This window comes from Podarcis filfolensis (genome assembly GCF_964270895.1).
Source record: "Podarcis filfolensis genome assembly, chromosome: 5".
NCBI lineage: Eukaryota > Metazoa > Chordata > Lepidosauria > Squamata > Lacertidae > Podarcis > Podarcis filfolensis.
Genome location: NC_139608.1, coordinates 88,727,052 through 88,751,709, shown reverse-complemented (window position 1 = coordinate 88,751,709; position 24,658 = coordinate 88,727,052). Strand labels below are relative to the sequence as shown.

The window sequence follows — 24,658 nt, the reverse complement described above, 5'->3', positions numbered from 1 at the left end:
CGGCTCCGAGTCCAGACCAGCCGCCGCCATGGACAGCAAAGCCGCCTTCCTCGCCTTGCTGCTGCTCCTCGGGACCCTCCGCGCCGCCGACGGTAAGTGCTGGACGGCTCGCCGCCCTCCGCCCCGTCGGAGGCCGACGGGAGCGCGCGCCCTCCGCTTGAACTCCAGCGCCGTCGCGGGGAGGCCAGTCCCGGCCGAGGGCGCCCGGCAGACAAAAGCAGGAGAGAGGAGCGGAGGCGGCTGGACCCCCAGCCCAGGGCTGTCGGGGCTCCTCGCAGGTGTTCCTGGGGCTGCTCCGTCGGGGGGCACCCTTGGCTAGCGGAGAGAAGCGGGAGGCAGGGAGGGTGTCGGTGGCGGATTCCTGTTCCAGAGCAGCGAGCGGGGTGATCCATTTTGCGATGGATCCCAACGTTCAGTAAGGCTGGGGTTTGCCCATTTACCCGTCCGTTGCTCTGCCGTCAAGTGCGGGCTTTTTCTATACCCACCCACCCCCGTTTTGTAGCCGAAGCCAGAGCGAAGTCCGATGGGCGGCGGGCAGCTCCTGAACCCGTTTTTGCGCCCTTTTCCCCTCGAAAGCAGCAAACGCGGCGGGACTGTCGAACTTTCCCCAAAGATGCTTGCAGACGGCTTGTCAGTCCAGAATGAGGAATGCGAAGGAAACGGAGAGGGGGGTCCCGCGGGAAAGTTGCTATGCACGACTCTCCCCAACCCACAAAAAAGCCAACCCACTTGCTCCCGAGTAAAACCGCTCAAAAGACTATGGAGTGGTTCCCAAAGAGGATGCAGGGACTTGTAGGGTCAAGTCTTGCTCCTCGCTCGCCTTCTCTCCGGCGTAGAGGGAGCGCCGAGCGCCGCTTCCTCCCGCCGTCGAAGGGCTGAATCTTCGCCCTCGGGCGCTTCTCTTTCTTGTACGCGAAGGCTCAAGCGGAGAGAGAGTTGGGTTTTCTTTTCTCCGCCTCCCCGCTTTCTCCCGCATCCTGGTAGCCCCTCTCTGGACTTCGACGCCACCGCCAGCGGACAGGTTGCCTGGGATCAGGCACCTCGACGGCGCGGCTGCTGCGCGAAGCCCTCTTCCCTTCCCTTCCGCGCAAAGAGGAGGCCCTTTTTCTCCGGGAGGTGGAAAGGCCGAGCCCTGCGCACCTGCGCCTTCATCCAGCAAAGCCGGGGAACCGACGGGGTAGGCGGCCGCACGACCCTTGCATCTCTCTCCACTCGAAGCTGCTCTCCCCTCCCGGGCTGCACAGTCGCCTACGAGACCCGCAGCCCAGTCCAGGCAGTGATGCCAAATTTGGACACTTGCACCCACGTCGGGGGTTGCAGCCCGTTTGCAGCTTATGCTATAAATTCCTTCCACGCTCCCTCCTGCAATCTGAGGCTGCTTTCAAGCTTCTGAGCTCAATGCAAGCTCATTTCTCCCCCTCAAATAATTCTGGGCACCGTTAAGGGCTGCTGGGAATTGTAGCTCTGTGAAGGGTAAACTAGGTGCTCAAAATCCTTTGAATCAACGAAATCCACCCAGGTGATGGCTGCATCAGCATCTCTTGAGCATCCTGGTTCCTGCTCCGAATGATGGAGCCTAATCTCTTGCTCTGCTTGACTGTTCCCGCTGCTCTTTTGGTTTGAGAAATATCCACATTTTACGGGTTGATTTATATTCAGTAGCTTCTTGGTGCCCTCACCTGCTGCTACCCAGGGGCTGAGGAGCTTGCCATGATTTCCTTTTGGAGATACTCCTCTCCATACAAGCTAAGGCTTGAGAGCCATCCTTTGCAGCTCTGGAAAAACACAGGCAATAGCTGCTTTTGCCTTCTTTCTTTGCCTTTGTTCTTGCATACCTGGCCAGCTCTTGGGGAAAGAGGGAACCCCTACCGCAAGGGGCAGTCAACTGGAGAGTCTCCTTGCTTTGCTTTCAGCCAAGCTGCATGGGGGGGGGGGTTGGACTCTTTGGGCCCTTTCCAAGTCTACAATTCTACGATTCTAGAAGAGTCAGTGTAGGCAGAGCTGGGCAGGAGGTGCAGAACCCTGAATGAGTCCCTCATCCTTTGTCACTTGAAGCCACAATATCCTCGCTTGGAAAAGTTAGGGGGACAAACAGAGATTGTGGACCGAAGGCTTTTAAGCCCTCTTCAGGGTTACCCTTGTTGGATTTCTTCCCCAGGGCGGCTACAACAATGCAAAAATGCAATACAGTGGTACCTTAGGTTACATACACTTCAGGTTACATACATTTCAGGTTACAGACTCCGCTAACCCAGAAATAATGCCTCAGGTTAAGAACTTTGCTTCAGGATGAGAACAAAAATTGTGCTCTGGCGGGGCAGTGGCAGTGGGAGACCCCATTAGCCAAAGTGGTTCTTCAGGTTAAGAACAGTTTCAGGTTAAGAACGGACCCGCGGAACAAATTAAGTACTTAACCAGAGGTACCACTGTACTAAAAAAACCAGCTTAGAAATTTGCAGCCATGCAATTTAAAGGACACCTGGAGGGGGGGTTCCTGCATTTAAGCTGAAGATGGTTAGAAGCCCCCTGGCATCCTGGATCTCGAACACAGGCAAGATTCAGCTAAGCATGTGCAAAGGATATACTCCTTCAAACCTGCAGCTAAGTGCCAAAGTCTGTGCCCGCAATTGCGGGGAGGGGGTGTTGCGGGCAGGGCCAGCCAGATTAGCTCCCCGTTTTTTCTGCATCCTCAGGTGAAAGCCTCACTAGAGGGGCAACTACAGATATTTGTTTGGTCTGTGCAACTTCATTTTTTAAAATCGATTTTCATTGCATTTTAAAAATTACAGATATACACCATTTTTTCTTCTTCGTTTACGTACATCATCTATTTACTCTTCTAAACTTGTGCATTTCCATGCTACGATTAATTGACTTCCCTCTACCTCTTTGCAGCTTCATCATCTCTCTTTATTTCATTTTCCTTTGTACTGCGTTTTGGTATACTTTCAACCTTCTCTTTATGGAAGATATCTCATTTAGCTGTCTTTCATTGGTTTGTGCAACTTCAGAATCACATGATAGGAGTAGCCCTCTATACTTGCCCTCCCCAAACCCTCACATTGTGCTCTAACTTACGTGTCACTGATGCAGAACATTTGTGAATGGATCCCCTGATGTTTTTTTGCTAACAGCAGATGCAGGAGGGTACGTGGCGTCCTAATTTGGACTCGGGATCTAGGACCGGGAGAAGAGGGTCTCGTGCTTTCTGCGACCAGAGCTTTGTCTCTGGTCAAAATCCCCCAACACCAAGCTATCAGGCATGCAGAAAGGGACACATACATACATAGGATGAGTTCCTCCCTTGTTTTCCTCTCTACTGTTAACTGAGAAGAGGATTAACCAGCGGTGGAGTTTATTGAGAGATATACCAGCCTGCAGGGACAGACAGTTATTTATTTACTAAAGGACTGGGAACATTAAAAACCTGTTTGTACACAGTAATACATACTGTAAAATGGAGATGGGCAAATCTGAGGCTTTGTTTCTAACCCAAGATCTTCCAACCATAGTTAGGTGCAAAAGAAATAGAATTTTAAGACTTCTGAGCTCAGGGACTAGTCATGTACACAACATTGAATACTTCCTTCCATACAAAAAAACCAAAACTGCTTCTGGTTATCTCAACACTTCACTAGTACAATGAGTGGGGTCACTTTCGAACCTTTAAGGAATAGGGACCTGAAAGCCTTGCCGGCCTGCAAATCATTCAGAGATCTGCCAGTACAATCCGACTTACTGTCGTAAATTTACTGTTGTAAATCAGATAGGTTGTAGGTCTTAACCTGGAAAAATCACCCTTCTTGTCCCCCTGAAGGCAGAGATTTCCCTGCAAGAATTGTTGGGAGTTTTATAATCCTGTGTTGGGCAAGAAAACGTCTAACCCTAGGGACTTTACAACAGGCAACCATTGGCATGTGATACGTAGAATTTGTAAATTGTTATATGTAAACTGCAGATTGTTAAAAAACACCAGTTTCTAAGAAGTAGGTGGGCGAACACAAACGCAGAATAAATAAATAATTGACTGGCAGACCCACCGGTTGAACATTTTCCCAGACACAATAATAAATCAACAGATTTTTGTCTTGGGGAAACTAGGAAAATAATAATAAATGGGCAGAATGACCACTTATTCGTGGGAAAGAGAGGCCCAGTGGATTCTAAATGTAAAGAATTCAGTTCCTAACTGAGAGTTTGGAATTGCAGTTACTTTTGAAAGGGACTGCATGATCACTCGGGGAGGTGGAAATACCTGATTGCAGGAGAGTGGAAGTAATAAAATACAGACTTTTTTTTTACAGCATTAGCCTGGTTTTTGAGCACCTGTCACCTTAGGGCTATAGAGGGAGAAGGTAACACACACCTTGAGAAGCGGCAAACAAGGGTGAATTTGCTGGGATTTTGTTTTGTTCTTAGGGGATTTAAATAGCATTTCCACAGATGCTGACTATTGCTTTACGTGAAGATTCTGTCAGCTGTCTGATAGTCTTATCGTACCCAAGAGTTGAGTTTTCTGTGTTTTGAAAATTACTTGGAAGAAACCTGTGCTGTTGAGTGTGTTCATCTGAATGAACAAGAACCACTTTGAGAATTTTTTTTTTTTGAATGATCAAGCAGTGCATAATTTTTTTGAAATAAATAAAAAGAACGCAAACACACATTCAGGAATCATTGTGTTGAATATGTACAGTGGTACCTCAGGTTACATACGCTTCAGGTTACATACGCTTCAGGTTACAGACTCTGCTAACCCAGAAATAATGCCTCAGGTTAAGAACTTTGCTTCAGGATGAGAACAAAAATTGTGCTCTGGCGGGGCAGTGGCAGCGGGAGGCCCCATTAGCTAAAGTGGTGCTTCAGGTTAAGAACAGTTTCAGGTTAAGAACGGACCTCCGGAACGAATTAAGAACGTAACCAGAGGTACCGCTGTTTTGCTAAAAATGGGAGAGGTGGTTTTCATGGGCTCCTTCTCCTGACGCCTTCGCAGCTCTGGAGGGTTCTTTGGAGCAAATTCAGTGGGGGGAATCTGCAGAAATTATCATCTCCTTTCTCCCCACACCTTTGGATTTGCATCTGGCTAGAAAGAGTGGCCATCAAGTACCTGAATTACGCTTTACTGTGAGACCTGGCGCCCCATAATTACCATAGGATTATTCCACAGTTGCAAAAGCAACTGGACTTCGAAGAGCCACATCTGGGCCAGTCCTTGGGTAGCCCAAAAGGCTCGGCTCCCTTCTCCCTCTCTCTGCTTGCAATCCCTGGGGTTATTGGGGGGGTGTTGTTTGGCTTTGCAGAGCTGAGGGCCTCCTTTCTTCTCCTGTCTGCCTTTGCATTTGGCCTCAGGTCAAATCCTTTGGCAGGAATAACATTGCAGGGGCCAAGGGCTTTCCATTTGCAGCCTTTATCTTGCTTAATTGCCCCCAGCCACTTGGGACAATTAGCTGGCTCCTTTTTTAAAGAAAGAAAAGCGCTTCTCCATTTCTGAGGTTCCAGTTTCGCGCCCCATTTCGCCTTCTAAAACCCACAAACACCGGGATTAAAAGCTGAAATGAGAACTGAAGAGGCTGGGGCCCCCTGCGGCTTGGCAAAAGTGTTAAAAATGCCAGGAAGAAGTCGTCCCTCCTCTCCTCCCCTTAAATCTGCCCTGCGAGGTGGTCTTGGTGTCAGCCCTGGCCATCTAAATCCTTTTCTTTATGCCACCCTCCAGGGAAGCCCATCAGCCTGACTTACCGCTGCCCATGCAGATATTTTGAGAGCAATGTAGCCAAATCCCATGTGAAGCACCTCAAGATCTTGACTGTCCCCGGCTGTTCTCTGCAGATCATGTAAGTTTGACCCCCTTTTTCCCCCTATTGCACGCTGTTGCCTCTGGAACAAGTGCTGCTGGCACAGGACAAATGCCTTCTTTTCTCTCTCTCTCTTGTAAACTTTTTTTTTTTAAAAAATATTATATTCTTTATTGACATAAATCGCAAATCGCAAATGCACAGAGTAAGACAAAACACAGAAAAGAATGGGAAACAAGAAATGTAGAAAACAAAACAGAACAACAATGGCAACATAAAAATATATTGTGTACATTACAAAAAGAGAGGGGGTGAAATCATTATTGTAGTTAACCGGACCTTAATCTAATAGGGTACTTATAGAAACGATTTCCAAATACAATGGTACCTTGGTTTTCAGACGTCTCCGTTGACGAACGTTTCGGTCTTCGAACATTGTAAACCCGGAGTAAATGCTTCCGCTTTCGAACACGCCTCGGAAGTCGAACGGTTTCCGCTGAGTGCATATGTTATTTTTCTCAATTTTCTCTACTAAATTTGCCGGCTGCCCTTTGCGCCTTGTTTTCCGAACGTTTCGGGACTCAAACGGTCTTCCGGAACGGATAACGTTCAAAAACCGAGGTACCACTGTATTGTTAAATTTGTGTGCAAACGTAGACTTGCTGTACCTTCTCAAAATATTTTGTAAGGGTTAGAACCGACAATAGGTTTTTTTGTTGTTATTAGCCTAGTTAATTAATTCATAATTGGGTTAATATGTGGCGGGGAGAATATGCCTATCCTGCGATTTTTCAGATGCGAAAGATAATTTTGTACTGGATGAAAAACTGTTTGGTATAATGCAGGTGTGGGAACCTTAGTCCCACTAGGTGTTGCTGAACTACAACTCCCGGCAACACGGCTAATCGACAGGGAAAGTCAAAGGTTCCCCACAGCTGGTATATTGTACTGCAGTTGTGGCTAGATGGAAATGCTGAAAATAAATAAATTTATTTACTGGTAGTTGCATTCTTATCCCTGAGATATTTATCTTGGCCTTGGGCACATGCCACTCACTTTAAGCAGGGAAAACATGTTAAACCAATTGTATTGCTTGTTTTGCATGATAAAGAGTCCAATTTGAGAAACATTCTCAGTGAAACATGACTCTTTGCTTCTTTGTCTAGCCCAGCCGCAGAGAGTGGGCTTAGGTCTAAGAACCTCTTTGTGCTTAAGTGGAAATTAAGAGGAAACTTGAATGGCAGCTGGGAAGGGGTGAGCAGAGACAGAAGCAGAGGGGATCTGGAAGAACTTCAATATGCCCTCCCCTTTTTTAAAAAAGAACAATCATTTGCCTATTTTTCTTTTAACTAAAATGAGATCTACGCAGGCTGAGAAGTTCTGATACAGGGCACAGCCTGTTTGCCTGCCTCCCTGTGACCACTTTAGGCAATGCACCAAACTATAGAAGTTCATTATTTTTGGTTCTAAGGACTGGGCTCACCACTTAAAATCGCCAGAAAGGGCAGGGAAAAGTGTTAAAAAGAGAAACACCTTTGATGGAACCTGGTCCCCCTTTCTTTTCATACGTAAGGGAAGCAGTTAGCAAATTTATCCCACCCGGTTGTGCAAACATGTCTGTGGAAAGCCTATATAGACCGTTAACGCCATCAGATTATGTAAAATGTTGTTATAATCTTAATGCTATGTGGGGGATTTTTGGCGGAAGCTGTATTAAATTCGATTTAATTAAAAGAAAAGAAAAGGTAGTACATTGTGCCCAATGTGTTATCTGCTAAGCATAACTATTATCTGTAAAGGCAGAAATGCCTAAATTTTATTCGAACAATAACGATGAATTTATTCAGTGTCGGAGATGGGCTAGTAAGCTGTTCCACTCCAAGGCACCAAACATGGGTTGGATTTTGCTAGTTTTAAACAGAAATTGTCAGCCTTGTAGAAGAAGGTGGTTCTTTTTAGATTTTGGGTGTGTCCCCTTAAGCCAGGCATGGCCAAACTTGGCCCTTCAGTTGTTTTGGGACTACAACTCCCATCATCCCAAGCTAACAGGACCACTGGGCAGGGATGATGGGAATTGTAGTCCCAAAGCAGCTGGAGGGCCAAGTTTGGCCATGCCTTAAGCAGGTGAAAAGAGTGAAGAAGCATCTCAAATGTTTTGCATGACTCCTGGAAAGACTGCCTGCCCCCCCCTAAGTTTAACCAGGGCAGCTGGAGGGGAGGGCAGGTAAAACAATGAAACAAAATTCCCATTGCATTCAAGGTTGTTTGATAGAGGAGAGGAAGAACTGTAGCTCCAGGGCTGTAACCCCTGACTTGCTGGGCCTTGGGAGCAGAGCTTCCGGTTGTTTTACAATTATATTCAGTACAGCGGGGGCCTTTTCTAAATACTGGACTTCCTAGAGCCCCCCCCCCAGTTAAAGACACTTCTAGGTGCCTGGAGACGAGCCGAACATAGGTATGAGCTCAAGTGTACTCTGTTGCGGGGATGGTAACAAGAAAGCAACACTTTTTGCCACCATTGCATCTTCAAAGTTGTCCAGCAGAGCTCTTCCAGGTATTTTGGAACCTGCTTCTGTTAAACCCATCAGGAGAGATGAAGTCCTTCTTCCACCCACTCCATCCTTGCCAGTACAGGTGTGCCCAAAGCACTGACTGGTCCAGGTTTCTTGGATGTTTCAGTTTTGGCAGCCTGAGGATGTAGACAAGATGCTTGGAGAGATTTGCCCGGCCTCTTGCGTGTGATTGTTGCCCATCATGGCTAGTTACATCCTCTGGGAGATAATAAGGTCTCTTTGAGAGAGGGTTGGTCCTGGCTGCCTTTAGGACGTGGTAGACCAACATCTCCTTCGGTAAACCTATTTGGAACCAGAGTATTACAACCACTCCTGACTAGTTACAAATTTCCCCTAATTCAGCAGCTGGCTTGAGCGAGTGGCAGCTGGATATAACTGATGAGGTAGACCAGGGATAATCAATCTGGTGACCTCAAGATCATGTTGGACTCCCAACTTCCATCAGTCCCAGCCAGCTTGGTCAATTTGGTCAGGGATGATATGAGCTACACCCATGCGTGACTTTGTCACCGAAAACAGCTCTGGTCAGCTTAAGACAGGCTTCCTCAACCTCAGCCCTCCAGATGTTTTGGGACTACAATTCCCATCATCCCTGACCACTGGTCCTGCTAGCTAGGGATCATGGGAGTTGTAGGCCAAAAACATCTGGAGGGCAGAGGTTGAGAAAGCCTGGCCTAAGAGATTACCTCCGTTGGGAGAGAGAGATAGTTGTTGCATCAGAGTCATGGTTGGTTCACACCAGGTTGCCGGCACTATTTATCTTGGTGTATCTACCATTTCCCTCAGCTTAAGGGGACACACCCAATTAAGCTTGTCATAACAGAAGTTTCTCATCTCCAATGAAAGAAAACTATTTATTGGTTTTACTTCAGCCAGCTAATTGCATTGTGGGTTGGTGGTCTGGGTAGCATAAGGAGCCTGGCGACGGATTCTGACGCCTGTTTATTTATCAAGTACAGATTTCCTTCTATCTGGCACCGTTTGTTCATGAAAATCAAAACAATAGGACCTTCTATATGGCGTTGTGCTTCGCATAGTTGGATGGGGAATTTGGGGCATATTTTCATTTTTAAAAGTTTTACATATAACCGTTTTTAAAACGCTCCATCCCAAATCACTGTGCAAGTAAACACAACTCGGTGTTTCAAAGGATGTCTATATATATACCTTGGGATCCCTTCATTTGAAAGGCGTAACAATGAAACTTCAGACCTTCAAAGAGCCAGGGTAGGTGTGTATTGAAAGAGGGGTCCCAAAGTTATGTGTGGATTGATCAAAAAGCAGTTCTGTCCCTGGAATGAGGACCTGGTACTCACAAAACAAAACATGTATGTGCTGTCAACTCCAAAATTTATGCTGCTGTCAAACCAGCTGTTAATCAGTCCTTTCACATTTAATGAAAATATCTATGACTAAGATATTCCATCCTTAATATTAAAAAAGACTTTAGTCTCCTGTTAAGAGGAGAAAAGCTACACATTTCTTGAAAGAAGGAGTAATTTTATACTATTACAAAACGTGTGTTAAAAGCATACATATATTTAAAACAGGGTTGATGTCTCCATCATGTACAGCAATCGGTGTGGTGATCAGTATTTAACCATCTGTGTGAACCTGAAATTCAAATTTTGCGTAAAAATCTACAATGATGACAAACATCCATGCTCTAAATGCAAATCAAATCACAAAAGTCTTTATTTAAAATATTACAAGGGTTTGCAAGAGGGAATATTAGCTGGATCATGGACATGTTCCACTTGTTCCCAGAATGATTCTCTGGTCCCTTAGTAGCAACTCTTTTAAGAAAATTGCCATTTATTTGAACGGCTTTGTGAAGAAAAATTTTACTTGGAAATAAAAGTCTGCTCTTATTTCCTCCGAAAAAGTGAAAAACTGCCAATCGGACAATGTACTGTATCTTACTGAGATTGCTTCAAAACAAGCAGTTATCGGAATCAAGCCTATGGAAATCAATATGATTCTGCAGCTTTCTGAAAGGAAACCATCCCAATTAAAGATGGAATGGTTTAGATTTCTAGCTCTCTTCTAGCCCTAACTAGTATGAGCACAGCAGAGGGCCTTTTCCTTGTGGTCTGTGAAAATGCTTAAAGGTTTTCTGTAGAAATATTCAGTGTGGCGCTTTTTTGTCATTGTACTGGCTGATTTCACCACCACTGAAATTTTCTTTTACTAGCTGCCTACTGCATAATGTAAAAAGGATAATGTGCCGTATTTTTCGCTCTATAAGACGCACCAGACCACAAGGCACACCTAGTTTTTGGATGAGGAAAACAAGAAAAAAATATATTCTGAATCTCAGAAGCCAGAACAACAAGAGGGATCGCTGCGCAGTGAAAGCAGCAATCCCTCTTGCTGTTCTGGCTTCTGGGATAGCTGCGCAGCCTGCATTCGCTCCATAAGACGCACACACATTTCCCCTTACTTTTTAGGAGGGAAAAAGTGAGTCTTATAGAGCAAAAAAAATGGTACTTCATTGGGTCTCGTCCAGGAGTTGAACCCAACAAAATTCAATAGTGCCTTCTCTTGCTCAGGGTTTTCATTCTCTTACTTATTCTGAAATTCCTCCCTCTCCGCCCCTCCTTTTTTAAAACAGCGCAAGACTGAAAAACAGCAGCAAACAGATCTGCGTCGATCCCAAGTTAAGGTGGATTCAAGAGTACCTGGAGAAATACCTGCACAAGTAAGCCGTGAAAGGACTTAAACCTAAACGCACCCTGGGTAAAACAAAACAAAAAAGCAAAACAAAAAAACGTGCTGATGGCTAGGTCTAACCAAGATGGATCGAGTTTTCATTGAAAACAGGCCTTGCTCTCATTTGGGGCGTTTTAAGAGATTTCGGTATTTGGGGCCAGAGAGATCCTTGCTGATTGGGTCCCAACGAGGCCACGTTTGTTCCGCGTCCCTCAGGCAATTCTGACAATCAACATTAATTCCTTCACTTCGCTCCCCGGTTTGAACGCGTTGATTGACCCAGCCTGTGGTATCCGAACGCTGACGATTGATTGCACATTAGATAAGCACTACTCCTAAACTGATCCATGAGCCATGTGTTGCAGAGAGAGGGGTGCCATGGTGGGCTTGGGCAGCAGCCCGGGTTGTGGCATTCAGTACCTTTGCAACAGATCTGAACTTCTTTGTTGACACTGCAGACCTAACCCTATAGGCAAAAGGGAATTAAAGGGGCTCCTCTGGCGTTTGACAAATATTCTAAGTGAGGTAAATATAGGGGGAATGTTTGAGGCAGCCACTAGGTTCAGGGCAAGCCAAATCTTTTCCCGCTCTCACCTTTATTGTAACATCACAGCTTTTCATTAAACCATACTCACAAGCTCATAGTTCTCTGCTTGAGGTTTATTGACACTGCTTCTCTTTTCGTCTCCTCTCTTCTCTGGGATTGGGTCCGGATAATGCAGGGATGATTGAGCCACTGAGGCCCCGCAGACCACTATCAACAATTAGAATGCTCTATTTGAATTAGAAGGCATACTGCAAATGTGATCTATCAGTTATGGATCAGGATTGTATTCTTGGCCCTTGATAAATTGTTACTGCAGCCTTCAGCCAATCAACCAAGAGTTTGAGATCAGGGCTGCAGTGCTGTCCACCTCAAACAAGCTTTCTCGAATCCTTTGCATAGTCCAGCTTGCCCCTGGACTAAGCATGGAAGCTTTTACTGAGCTCTCCTGGGATTCCGCCCTCAACTGCTCCTGTGACCAGTTGATTTCTGATTTAAGGGACACCTGAAAGATTTTCATTTTTACCAGTAATGTTTGGGCCCAGGTTGTACCTGTGGTCAAGACAGGCTCCGGAGAAATTATCTCGTGTGAATGTGGCCTGTTGGAAAGGTTTAGTGCAATCCACCAGGAGCCCTTGCAGAAGCTCAATTTCTAAAGGGCTTGCACAAAAGTTGTCCCTGGAGGATAGTGCCCTTTTGAGCTCCTGTTTTGAACACCCATTTTGCCCATCTGCACAGTACTGAATTTCCATGGCATTCCAAAGAAGCTTATTTCAGAGCACACTTGTTACCTGTCAATCAGTTTATAATCTCTGAATTGCAGCTACGAGCTTATGGGCAGCTTAAAGGCTGCTTTGCCCGTAAAGGAGTGTTAAATGAATATCTACAGTTATATTAATGTGGTTTATCAATAGTTTCTATTTTTCACATGTACTAACATTGTATTGCATATCATACTATATATATAAATATATATATATATTATATACACACACTCTAGCAATAAAAGCGGCTATTTTTTATATTACAAAAGCCCAGTTGTATTTGGAAATTTATTTTTCTGAAATAAAATACTTTTTTTAGACGGGCTGTTGTAAGTTGCTTAAATTTCACGTCCGTATGTGTCTGAATGTGTGCGGGAGAGACCATCCGAAGATCTCTTAGGCAGAGATTGCTTGTTGAATGTGTGGTGAACATGTGGTTACAATGTGAAGTGAAGGCGTCTTGCCAGGAAATAACTTTCGTTGCTCACTAACTGCTTACCTTTTCCTTACTGCTCTCCCATGCGCTACTAGGGATGGAAGGCAGCAATGACAATGTCGAAAACAATAAAAAAATAAAATAAATGCAGAGTCATGCCCATCTCTCGGTTGTGTCATGGTTCTCCTTACTAGTACAGTGGAACCTTGGTTCTCAAAGGGCTTAGTTGATGAACAAATCGTCTCCCGAACGCCAAAAACCTGGATGTAAGTGTTCTGGTTTTTGAACGTTTTTCGGAAGCCGAACATCCAACATGGCTTCCGCTTGAGGGCAGGAAGCGCCTGCAGCCAATCGGAAGCCACGCCTTGGTTTTCAAACGGTTCTGGGAGTCGAATGGACTTCTGGAACGGGTTCAGTTTGAGAACCAAGGTTCCACTGTGCTTAAATTTACAACGTAGGACAAAATGAAGTATGGTATGCAAACCAAGGAATTGTTCTGCCCAGGATCTCTTTCCCGTATGGAAATTGTCTTAACTTGCCTGTCTTGGCAGTTTTATTTCGTTGTTGTTGTTGCCATTTAAGACAGTGGTGTGCGGTCTGTGGACGAGGGGGACTAGGCTAGTTCCCTAAATGTTCCCGCCCTCCCGCCACCTTCCCAAACCCCACCTGGCTTTAGGAAGGCGGCAGCAGGGCTCCAGCATCCTATCAGAAGCCTGACACCCTCTTCCCAAAGCCTGGGAAGCTTCTGCCCAGCTTAGGGAGGGAGACACGATGCTCGCTAAAAATTTCACCGCACGCCACTGATTTAAGACCCCATCCCTAAGGTGCAGGTTGGGTAACAACATTTTCTGATTTCATTCATGTAAAAATCATCCTGGCAAATTTCACGTAAAACCCAGGGGGTTGGCTTCTGGTCGGCTGCTGTGCGCAATTTTTTGCTGTTATGTTCCATGCCAGTACTGCAGTTCATTATACCTTGGAAGTCAAATAGCCTAGTTCTCGGAATGTTTTGGCTCCGGAACCATCGAAACCCGGAAGTGACTGTTTCGGTTTTCGAACGTTCTTATGGAAGCCAAACATCCGATGGGGCTTCTGTTGCTTCTGATTGGCTGCAGGGATTTCCTGCAGCCAGTCAGAAGCTGCGTTTTGGTTTTCGAACGTTTTGGAAGTGGAACGGACTTCCGGAACGGATTCCATTTGACTTCCAAGGTACGACTGTATAAGGAATCAGGTCCTCACTTAAAACTTACTAACCTGTGGATACCTTTTATGGAATATAATAATAATAATAATAATAATAATAATAATAATAATAATAATATACCAGCACCACTACTACTACACTATTAATGTACATGCTGCTTTAACCCCCAAACCCAACAATGGCCTTTCGCTCTACTAAGCCTATCTTCTAAATTTCAAGAATTAGAGAGATGGTGAAGGTAAGGATAAGAGCTCCAGGTAACCAGAGATTGCTTTGTTTGGGTTGAAGCCAGACGTTTCACAGAAAAGATGTGGGTTTGAGGGAGCCTTTGAAGCTACATCTGTCATGAGGGACTTTAGTTTCAGGTGCTGTCCTGAAGTGCCTCAGTTTTGCCTGAGTCGATTCGTGAACCAGATTCTGAGGACCACCACCAAACTTGACGTGACATGGGGGAGATGTGAACAGCCTTCCAGCTTTTCCAGAGGATGGGCAGGGGCAGCCGGGGGGAGAGATGCTTAACCCTTTTCCCCACGGGATGCTTTCTCCATCAAAATAATATTCCCTACGTGGTTTTCTCCCTCCTGCCCCTAAATTCATAGACCGTGTGGATGCACTGAAGTAAAAAACAAAACTCCCCCAAACGGTCAAGATACTTCTACCCTCATCAGTTTGACTTGGTCCTGAGAATGCATATTCCTGGGTTCAAAGTAAGGCAGAAAAAATGAGCAAGGGTTTCACCTAAGAAGGTACCTCTCTTGTTCATCGCTGTCTACAAAGCTGGTTAAATAAGAAGCAACAGCGCAGAGTATCTTCGGAGGAACAGCACTGTTGTCAGTGTGGATTGCACCAGGGAAAAACTCACGTCAGTCTTTTTAGAAAGCGATTAACACCCAAGATTTGCCAGGTTGACCAGATTTTAGAATAGGTGGGTCTCATCTCAGCTCATCCAGAGATAGCTGCCATAAGTCTTCCATCTCGGCTCAGATCGGGCTCAGCCAAGATGGCGGTAAGTCCCGAAAAGGTGGCAGTTTGTGGGAGTGTGGTGGTGACAGGCAAGGCAGGAGGAGGCTAACCCTTTTTTCAGCTCAGTCACGTGGCTGAGTAAGGCTGTGAAAGCTATACAGTGGTACTTTGGTAGTAAAATGGCTTAGCTCCCAAACAAATCGACTCCCTAACGCCGCAAACTTGGAAATGAGTGTTCTGGTTTGCGGACGTTTTTCGGAAGCCGAATGTTCGACGTGGCTTCTGATTGGGTGCAGGAAGCTCCTGCAGCCAATCAGAAGCCGCGCCTTGGTTTTTGAACCATTTTGGAAGTTGAACGGACTCCTGGAACGGATTAAATTCAAGAACCAAGGTACCACTGTACTGGCAAGATGGGTCGTCAAATTATATCTTAGTTTTCCCTCTGCCAGACTCAGGGCAGCTCAGCCAGCTATAGCTGAGTTTTGAACAGCGACAAGGCACACCAAGCATAATTTGCCCAGGTGTAAATTACACCAGCTTCCTAAAGTTTGGCTTGTTCTGCACCCATATAATGAAGAAGAGGCTGCCTAGAAATGGTTTGTGGTCAGCTTGCTGCAAAGGGATCCTTGTTTTGCTGCTCAGAATGACTTTTTCTCCAGAGAAAGACATGCATAAAGAACCAGGTAAGTCACAAAGGCGTACTTGCCTAGCCATTCCTTACTGCACCGATGGAGGCGAGAGGCAGGGATGTGCCTTCCTCGAGAACCTGCTTAGTGTTTTTTGCTCATTTGATTTTTTTCTCCAGCTTTTGGAGCCCTTTCTAAGCTCATGTTTCAACCCAAGCCCATGGGCAGCTGCCCCCTTCCGCACACCCCCTCACAGACCTTGCACACAACTGTTGACCTGCTCCTGGTGTGGACCGGGACACAAATCCAATTCTGGCCTTAGAAGATGTTCAGAGTGGGGGGCGTCTTAAAACCAGACATCTAGAGATGCAGATAAGAGAAAGAAATGGTGCTGTGGCCAGAAACACCCATCTATCTCCTGCCTCAACAGTACAACGTCGCTAGTTTATGGGATAGAGGTTAAGGAGCATCTCACTCCTTATTCAGTGACATATCCAGCTCTGTCCTGGTGTCCACTTTGCTTTCTGCCGTGCAGGCCCACTTACAGCGCCGAGATAAATCACACTCTCCAGAACACCATGGAATGATGCTTCCCTCCTCACAGAAATACCTTTGGTGGTGTGTTTTGTTTGCCTTCTACTCAGTGCTGTTCTTCCAGAAAAAGAGGTGCTAGAACTCACCGTGTTCTCTTATACAGTGGTACCTTGGGTTAAGTACTTAATTCGTTCCGGAGGTCCGTACTTAACCTGAAACTGTTCTTAACCTGAAGCACTACTTTAGCTAATGGGGCATCCTGCTGCTGCCGTGCCGCCGGAGCACGATTTCTGTTCTCATCCTGAAGCAAAGTTCTTAACCTGAAGCACTATTTCTGGGTTAGCGGAGTCTGTAACCTGAAGCGTATGTAACCTGAAGCGTATGTAACCCGAGGTACCACTGTAATGGCAACGGCGCCCACCTGAGAGGTGCCAGAACTGAGTTCCAGTGAGTTCTGGCTGAAAAAGGGTCCTGGTTTTACTGTTCCCTTCATTATGTGACTTCAGATGAGCACAGCAAGCCCTGGAACTGGAGAACAGCAGTCTCCCCATAAAAGGCTTTTTCTTCAAGCTTTGTAAATAGCAGCTGCGTGCCCACGTCCTCGGCAGGCCTCATACGCTGCCCTGTGCGTCCAGATCAGCTGGCAGTTGCTTCCTTACAGGCCTACCATCTTCCCTCAGACCCTTCCCTTAACAGACTCTCACTCTGTTCTTTATCAACAGGAGATTCAAGATGTAAGAGGCCAGCATTGTAGCTGTCCACAGGATGCCTCACTGTAGAAGCCAGAAAGCAGAGGTCCCGCTATTAGGGAGCGATGAGGGCATCTCTTTTTATCACGCAGCACAAAGCGGCGCTTCATGCACTTCCCAGAGCCTCTTGTTCGCACAGAATGCCTTTGCCTTTTGCCGATACTAGCCGATTGTAGCAGGAACTCTCCGTGAAGTTTGGTTTATCACGTAGTAGCACTGACGCCAGCAGCAGATTAAAAACGCTTCGTATATGGCGATTCCTTTCTGCTGTGCAGAACCCTGGCACTTACCAGAAGTTTCCATGCAGGTTAACAATCTACTGTGGTTCATTTGTATGGAAAGGAATGAGGGTGTGTGTGTGTGTGTCCCACTGACATTTGTAGAGAACACTCTTTTTTTCCTGCAGACCTATGGTGGAAGTTGAGACATCCTGCAGCCACCAGAGTTTGCACAAAAAGTGATTGATGCATTCCATGTATGTGCAGGTGAACAATTTCTATTCCTGTGAGCCCAATGAACGAGGGTCTAAAAAGGATGGTTTTGAAAGAATGACCCTACCTAGGAATTTCCTCTTTCAGAAATGTTGAACTAGCACATATAGGACTTTTGGATCTTTCTTCCACAGGGGAAAATGGCCTGAGTTCGCGAGCTCTGTAATGCGTGAGCCACAAGTTGATTTCATGTGTGGTAACTGCTGTGTTTGTGTCACTTTTGGGGAACATGCAATTGCAGAAGTTGCCGCAGTTTAAATTTCTGTGTGCTTTTGGCTCACGCGTGCTCAGAATAGCAGGCCACTCCCCCCTGTGAATTAAAGTGGTAAAAAGTGCTCGTTTCCAAAAGGAAAAAGAATGTATTAAATATCAGAGAACATACAGAGGGGAGTTATGTGCACTGTGAGGGTGCTTATGCATATAGATTAGAGACTGCTTGGGGTGTGTATGTGCTGATGAATGTGCAATCAGGTGTCAAAATTATCTGGATAATTTGTTGGGATCACAGATTGCTGGTGTGCCTGAAAGTCTGAAATCTCTTGGGTGCACTGGATTCTGAACCCAGTCCAACATGGGCTCAGCTGCAGTCTTTGCTTTTAGTGAATCGCTCCAAAGCATGATTCACTGTGAGCTGAATTTGCACCAGAGACTTACCTGATATGCCAAAAAGTGTTGGGATTGACCTCGCATCTCCCTTTCTCATTGAATGTGTGATGCCAAAGAGAAGCTCCGGCTAGTCCCGGAGTCTGTTAGCTATCCTGCTCGTCCATTACTTGGAGTAAAGTGCCAAAGGTGAAGCCACATGAAAGATGTTGCTTGTGAAACTGGGGCATAGATGGATGTTAGAAGCTCTCTTGCACATAGGACTCTGTACGGATGAGGGGGTTCGGCTGGTATTTATGCACTGCCAAAGGGAGAGATGATGAGCACAAAAGTTTCCAGCTAAGCCCCTGCAAGCGTACAAGGTTCCCGATCCTCCAACCTGTTCTTTTATCTGCCTGTGACTTTTCTCCTGACAGATTGGTTTAAAGAATCTTGCTTAGCACATTCACGTAGTTGCGTTGATCTGAGCACGACCCGGTTTAGACAGAGGTTGAAAGCTGAGTTTTACTGTGTCAACTCCCTCATTTGACACTCGAGCCCATCTGTCAACACAGAACGCAGTTGTTCAGCTGATGCTGCCAGGGCGCAGAGACTTCAGGGTTGCCCCTGAAATGCCCTCCATGTGGCAAAACAGTGCGCGAATGGGCTCCTCCTGTTATGGTGACTTAGGGAGGCCCTTGCTCACATGCCTGTCCTGTAAGTGAGAGAAGGAGTAAAATGACAAGCTTTCCCACACTCAAGCGAATGATGGATGAAAATGAAATTCAGAGGGAAAGAAAACAAAAACACTACACGGGGAAATGGAAAGTAGCATTGAAACCATTAGGTTCCCATAAATGTGGGGAGGAAATCACAGGAGAATTTTTTACACTGGGCTTTAGCTAGAAGTAGATGGCAGCAATGCATGGTATTTAAGGAACTGCAAAATGACAAAATATGTTTCTGTAAAATGTGCCTTTTTTAAAAAAAGATGAATGAATGTTTAAAACATAAGAAAGTGATAGATAACGAGTCCAGGTGGAGCCTGTGTCAGTTATTAGCTGCACTAATTTGCCTTTCTTGCTGTTGCTGATAATGCATTTATCAGGGGAGAAATGAATTCAAAAGACACCTCAGAATCTGCAGGAATGGACCCAGGAGTCTCAACCAGGGATGGTGAACCTTTGCCCCTCCACGTGTTGCTGGACTACAAATCCCATGATCCTGATTGTTGGCCGTGCTGGCTGGGACGGATGAAAGTTGCTCTCCAGCAACACCTTGGAGGGCCAAAGATTCATCATACCTGGTCTAGGTACCCCCCATTGATATATTTGGAAGCAGAACACTGAAAGAGAGAGTCGTACTTTGACTCAAGGAACCCATCTTTGGCCATTAGCGTTTGTCAAAACCAGTATTTCTGTTCCTTGGGGAAGCTGTTGAATGACAGGAAAAAGTCTGTAGCCATTGAGTAAAGCGAAAGGCCAGCTCCCTGTAGGTTTTGTTATTAAGAACCCTGAAATGTTGGACTGAGAGAAACGGAACATTTTATCTTTTTACTCCAAATAGCACCCTCTGAAGGTACTTCTGGACCCAACAAGTGTCCCTGTTCTCCAGGGACAGTCCCCATTTCACAGAAGCTGACCCAGTTTCTGATTTAATCCCTGAATGTCCTGGTTTTCCTTAGAATGTCCCTATGTTCATCAGAGAAATGTAAGAGGGGAAGTCTCTATTTTCACCGGAGAAAAGTTGGGGGTTATGCCCTTCTCTCCAGATGGTTCAAAACAAATAGCTACCCCACTTTTTTACCCCTTGGGGTGTGTGGAAAGCCTCAGAAGGGCATTTGGAGCTGATAACCTGTGAGTCAGAGAAGCGAATGTACCTACTCTCTTCATTACGGCTTCTCTCCTCCCAAGATCCTCTGGAATGGTGACATGTAGAAATACCACCATGGAGAACTTAAACCCCAGGCGATGTAAAGGTAGCAGAACAAAACAGTTCCCCTCGACCAGCAGCATCTATTTAGGGCCTGCCAATATGGCTTAAGAAACACTACGAAGGCACTTCTATCACATAGAGTCCAATTATCACTATGCCTCTTAATGTGGTATATAGAGAAATGTCTACTACTTAAAAATACCTTTTCCCCCCAGAGCAGCTGCAATGCGGCTGGATTGGAAGCCGCTGCTTGTGGAAGTGGCTTAATGATATTTATTGGTTTTTCAGGGTGGTTTGGATGCAATTTATACTGACTTCCCTGCGCGTGTGGTATTTGCACACAAATGCCCACAAATCTTCCCAAATAATGTGAAAAAGACTTTTATCTTCCGAAAGGCAGCTTTATAACAATATTTCATGCAGTGCTTTTTTTAAATAATAATATTTTTTTTGAGAACTGCTATATGTCTTTGCAAATTATGTTAGCACTTGTAATTTCCATAATAAAAAAATGTATTCCAAATTCCAGCTCTTTTCCCAGTAAGTAGTGTATGTCTCTTTTTCCTTTGGCGCAAACAAATATGGTGTGGAAGAGTGTCTCCTTTCCGTTTCCCCCCTCACTGTGGTTCTCAGGCCTGTATGGCTGGGTATGTTCCATGGGAAGAGACTATTTCCAGAAGGCCTGTAAGAGCGGAACAGTCCATCATGCAGCAAAGATGCCTTTTCTGAGGTGAACGAACCATTCAGCTTTCGTTAAACAATTCATTACTTCTTGTTACTGCTTCTAGGCGCAATTTTAAGGGACCTGGTTTCCCTCAGCTATGCAGAGGATGTAAAACTTGGACCTGGTCCCTCTCATCCCAGCTCCTTGCCCCTCCGGACCTCAGCAAAAGGCTGCCATATTACACTAAGTCAAGCTCCGGTATCTGAGACCTGGCTACTGTCTCCACCAAAAAAATCTAGGCAAACAACCCAAGCTGAAGCTAACTTGGGTCCATTAGGTAGGGAGCTTGGGTTGTCTGTGCCAAGGGTAGTCAATGTGGTGCCTTTCAGAAGTTGTTGGACTACAACTCCCATCATCCCTGACCCTTGGTTATGCTGGTTGGTGCTGATGGGAGTTGTAATCCAATGAAATCTGGAGGACAACAAGTCTTTGCCAAACCTGTTTACTGTCAACGTCCAGCAGGCAGAGGCCATTCTCCTTAACACCAGAGCATCCCTTTCCTTTGGAGCTAGAATTAGTTGCGGAAACTATGCACCAGGTGTGCCGGAATTTGGATTGTAGTGGAAAGAAGCACCACTCTGTTGGGATGGGGGAACCATCTTCCAGAGCAGCTCTCCGTATCAAAACATGTTTTGAGAGGGAATGTTCTATTCCGAAGTGGGAAATGTAACCGGGCACAACACATTAGGTTGCAGCACTTTTCTGTCCATTGTTAGCCTCCAAGATGGTACAGTGAATTACAGGTGCCACCTTTTCTCTTGAGACAGGCTCTGCACCTTTATGAAATGCAGAAATTCAGTAGGTCCAACTAACCCACTTTGCCACATCTGACATGCAGGACTTTCCCCTCATGATTAAAAAAAGCTATTGTGTAGCCATGTAGTGAACAACATCATGTCTCCCCTCTGCAAATAATTTTTATTGGTTTTCATGTAAATACAAGATCAACATACAACTACAGTAACTTGTCTTAATAATTTTCATACGCAGTACACAGTACACAAGCAATATGTTGATTTATGCATTATCAATTCAAGCATTCTTTCCACAGAGATTCTTGTGTTGTGCGTGGAATAAAAGTATCTTCTGTCTCATTTATAAAGTAAAGAAAGGACGCTAAATCCCACCAAAAGTGTCTATCCCTGAAGAGCCTTTACTTACTGTTCTGTGGCGTGTTAGGGGTTCCGACAGAGCCACATTCCAAATATTATTTAACCGGATTTCAATGGGGAGTGAACACTGTCATGTCTGAAGGGGGCTTGTGCATATGAACACAAAGGAACATGGACAAGAGGAGCAAGAATGATAATGAGCACACATTGCAGACCCTCCAAGTGTTCCAATTTTCCAGGGACAGTCCCAGATTTACAGAAGTCTTCCCGGTTTCTGATTTCATCCTGGAATGTCCCGCTTTTCCATAGGATATCCCTATTTTCATCGGAGAAATGTTGGAAGGGACGTCTCTGCTTTCATCAGAGAAATGTATGGAATAGGATATCCCCATTTCCATCGGAGAAATGTTGGAGGGTGTGAGACAAGATTGTGTGAGGTGGGTGTCATGAGATTCTACTCAGTATTGATCCAAAACAGAATCCAGCGTATAGTTAGCAGAGTAACAACTTAAACACGTGGCAGGATTTCCCAAAAAATAGACAGGAGGCAATTAATATTTCATCCAGCAGAGCTTTACTGGTACTGAAGGCAAATGAGCATAATGGTCACATTCAGGATTGGCACTGTCCATAAGGAATCCAGTTACAGCAGACTTAAACTTACAATAACTTATAATAAGTCTAAAACCTTAAAGGTAAAGGTACCCCAACCGTTAGGTCCAGTTGCAGACGACTCTGGGGTTGCGTGCTCATCTCACTCTATAGGCAGAGGGAGCTGGCGTTTGTCCGCAGATGGCTTCCGGGTCATGTGGCCAGCATGACTAAGCCACTTCTGAAGAACTAGAGCAGCGCACGGAAACACCGTTTACCTTCCCACCGGAGCGGTACCTATTTATCTACTTGCACTTTGACGTGCTTTTGAACTGCTAAAGGTAAAGGGACCCCTGACCATTAGGTCCAGTCGTATCCGACTCTGGGGTTGCGGCTCTCATCTCGCTTTATTGGCCGAGGGAGCCAGCGTACAGCTTCCGGGCCATGTGGCCAGCATGACTAAGCCACTTCTGGCGAACCAGAGCAGCGCACGGAAACGCCGTTTACCTTCCTGCCAGAGCGGTACCTATTTATCTACTTGCACTTTGACGTGCTTTTGAACTGCTAGGTTGGCAGGAGCTGCGACCGAGCAACGGGAGCTCATCCCGTCGTGGGGATTCGAACAGCTGACCTTCTGATTGACAAGTCCAAGGCTCTGTGGTTTAACCCACAGCGCCACCCGCATCCTTTGAACTGCTAGGTGGTCTAAAACCTTAACACTAAGCAAAACACCACACTAGAAGGAAAAGAGATACAAAGAGAAAGGGTGAAACTCAGGCTCCTTCTGGCCTCTTTTTGTAGTCAGCATGACCTTGACAGAAGAGATAACAGAACCAGGTTAAGCCAGCTGTACTCAGCTTCTCTGAAGGAATAACCCAAACATCACGAACCTTCTGCTTGCTTTTTTCACACAGAGAAGCTTCCAGAACCCTCTTGAGTTAATTAGAATAGGAAAGATCTCTACACATCAGAGCAGTACTTTCTGCACTAAGAAATGCAAACTGACCGTGGGGTGGAGAGAGACCTTTCTCAGCTTCCCAGTGTAAATGTAAACAGAGAATAATGTTGATTTGTAGTGGGATCGAAACCAAGATAAGCTTAATCCGTTGCTTCTCAGCCTTTTGGGCTAAGGTCTCCCTTCCTAATCTTACTCAGCTTTTCTGCCTCCCCACAGAACCAAACATCTGTTCTATAAGTGAGCCCCTTCCATGCATGTGGCTTGCTGTTTCAGGAACAAATCTGCGGGAACTAATTCAATAGACTTGGCCAGCCTGCCAGGGCCTAATTGTGTTGCTGCAGTGAAACTTGCATAGCTCCACAAATCAGCATCTGTGCAAGCCCAGCTCACCTGCCAACACCTGCAGTTAACGCAGCAGATGCACATAGCAAAACAGCTAAGACCACCTAGACATAACTGGTCACCTCTTAGTCTTCATGGAGGTGCAGAGGAGCTCTTGAAGTTCCAGCGTGACAGCTTTGCAAAACACAATGCAGATAAAATCACTTCCCATACATTCTAGTTCAGGATGATTTCTGGAGCCAGCTAATGTGCCTGAGGGGCCTGCTTGTTCTGTTACGGATACTTTCTTTGTTAAAAATAAACTTTGTTAAGGATTATAGAGAAAAATACAAAACTTGATATCTTTTTCCGTTTTTTAACCAAGCAAAGACTTTTATATAGATACAATAGAAACACAAAAAGGGGAGAGGAAAGAAAGAAAGAAAGAAAGAAAGAAAGAAAGAAAGAAAGAAAGAAATAATAATAATACAGTGGTACCTCGGTTTTTGAACTTAATCCATTCCGGAAGACACCGTATTTTTCGCTCCATAGGACGCACTTTTTCCCCTCCAGAAATTAAGCGAAAATGTGTGTGCGTCCTATGGAGCGAATGCAGGCTCCTTGGCTTCAGCGATAGCAACGCGAAGCCTCCGAAGCGCAGAGGGAGTGCTCCCTCCGCGCTCCTTGGCTTCGCGTTGCTTTTGTTGAAGCCTGGAGTGCACACCGACCCTTCTCCCTCTCCAGGCTTCAGGGATAGCCGCCTGAAGCCTTCAGAGCGCAGCGCAAGTTCCCGCTGCACTCTGTAGGCTTCAGGTTCCTTTCGCTGAAGCCAGGAGAACAAGACTCTCCTGGCTTCAGCAGAGAGGGAGAGCTGCGCAGCACCCCTTCAGCCAAGCGGGAAGAGAAATGGAAGGGGCTCCTTTTCTCCTGCCGCTTCGCTGAAGGGGAGCTGAGCAAAGAGGGGGAGAAATTTTTTTCTTGTTCTCCCCCTCTAAAACAAGGTGCGTCCTATGGTCTGGTGCGTCCTATAGAGCGAAAAATACGGCTCTT

At 45.7% G+C, this 24,658-nt stretch overlaps 1 protein-coding gene across 4 annotated transcripts; it reads left to right on the top strand.

The window, feature by feature from the left end:
• Positions 1–6: 6 nt before the first annotated feature.
• CXCL12 (C-X-C motif chemokine ligand 12) lies at positions 7–20,425 on the top strand. Of its 4 annotated transcripts, none has more exons than XR_014548663.1 (5): positions 7–92; positions 5,711–5,828; positions 10,977–11,063; positions 16,868–19,279; positions 19,326–20,425. XR_014548663.1 is itself a non-coding variant. In XM_083616081.1 (4 exons), exons 1-4 carry the CDS (start codon positions 29–31, stop codon positions 16,881–16,883), a joined length of 285 nt encoding a protein of 94 aa, XP_083472207.1. In that variant the 5' UTR covers positions 7–28; the 3' UTR covers positions 16,884–20,425. The 4 variants fall into 4 exon arrangements, 2 of the variants coding, with proteins under 2 accessions (XP_083472207.1, XP_083472208.1); XR_014548664.1 differs by having other exon boundaries at positions 19,320–20,425; XM_083616081.1 differs by having other exon boundaries at positions 16,868–20,425.
• Positions 20,426–24,658: the final 4,233 nt, after the last annotated feature.

Coding starts and splice junctions, on each gene's coding strand:
- CXCL12 (XM_083616081.1), top strand. CDS start 29: ATGGACAGCAAAGCCGCCTTCCTCGCCTTGCTGCTGCTCCTCGGGACC. Junction 93..5,710: donor GACCCTCCGCGCCGCCGACG/GTAAGTGCTGGA, acceptor GCCACCCTCCAG/GGAAGCCCATCAGCCTGACT. Junction 5,829..10,976: donor GGCTGTTCTCTGCAGATCAT/GTAAGTTTGACC, acceptor TTTTTAAAACAG/CGCAAGACTGAAAAACAGCA.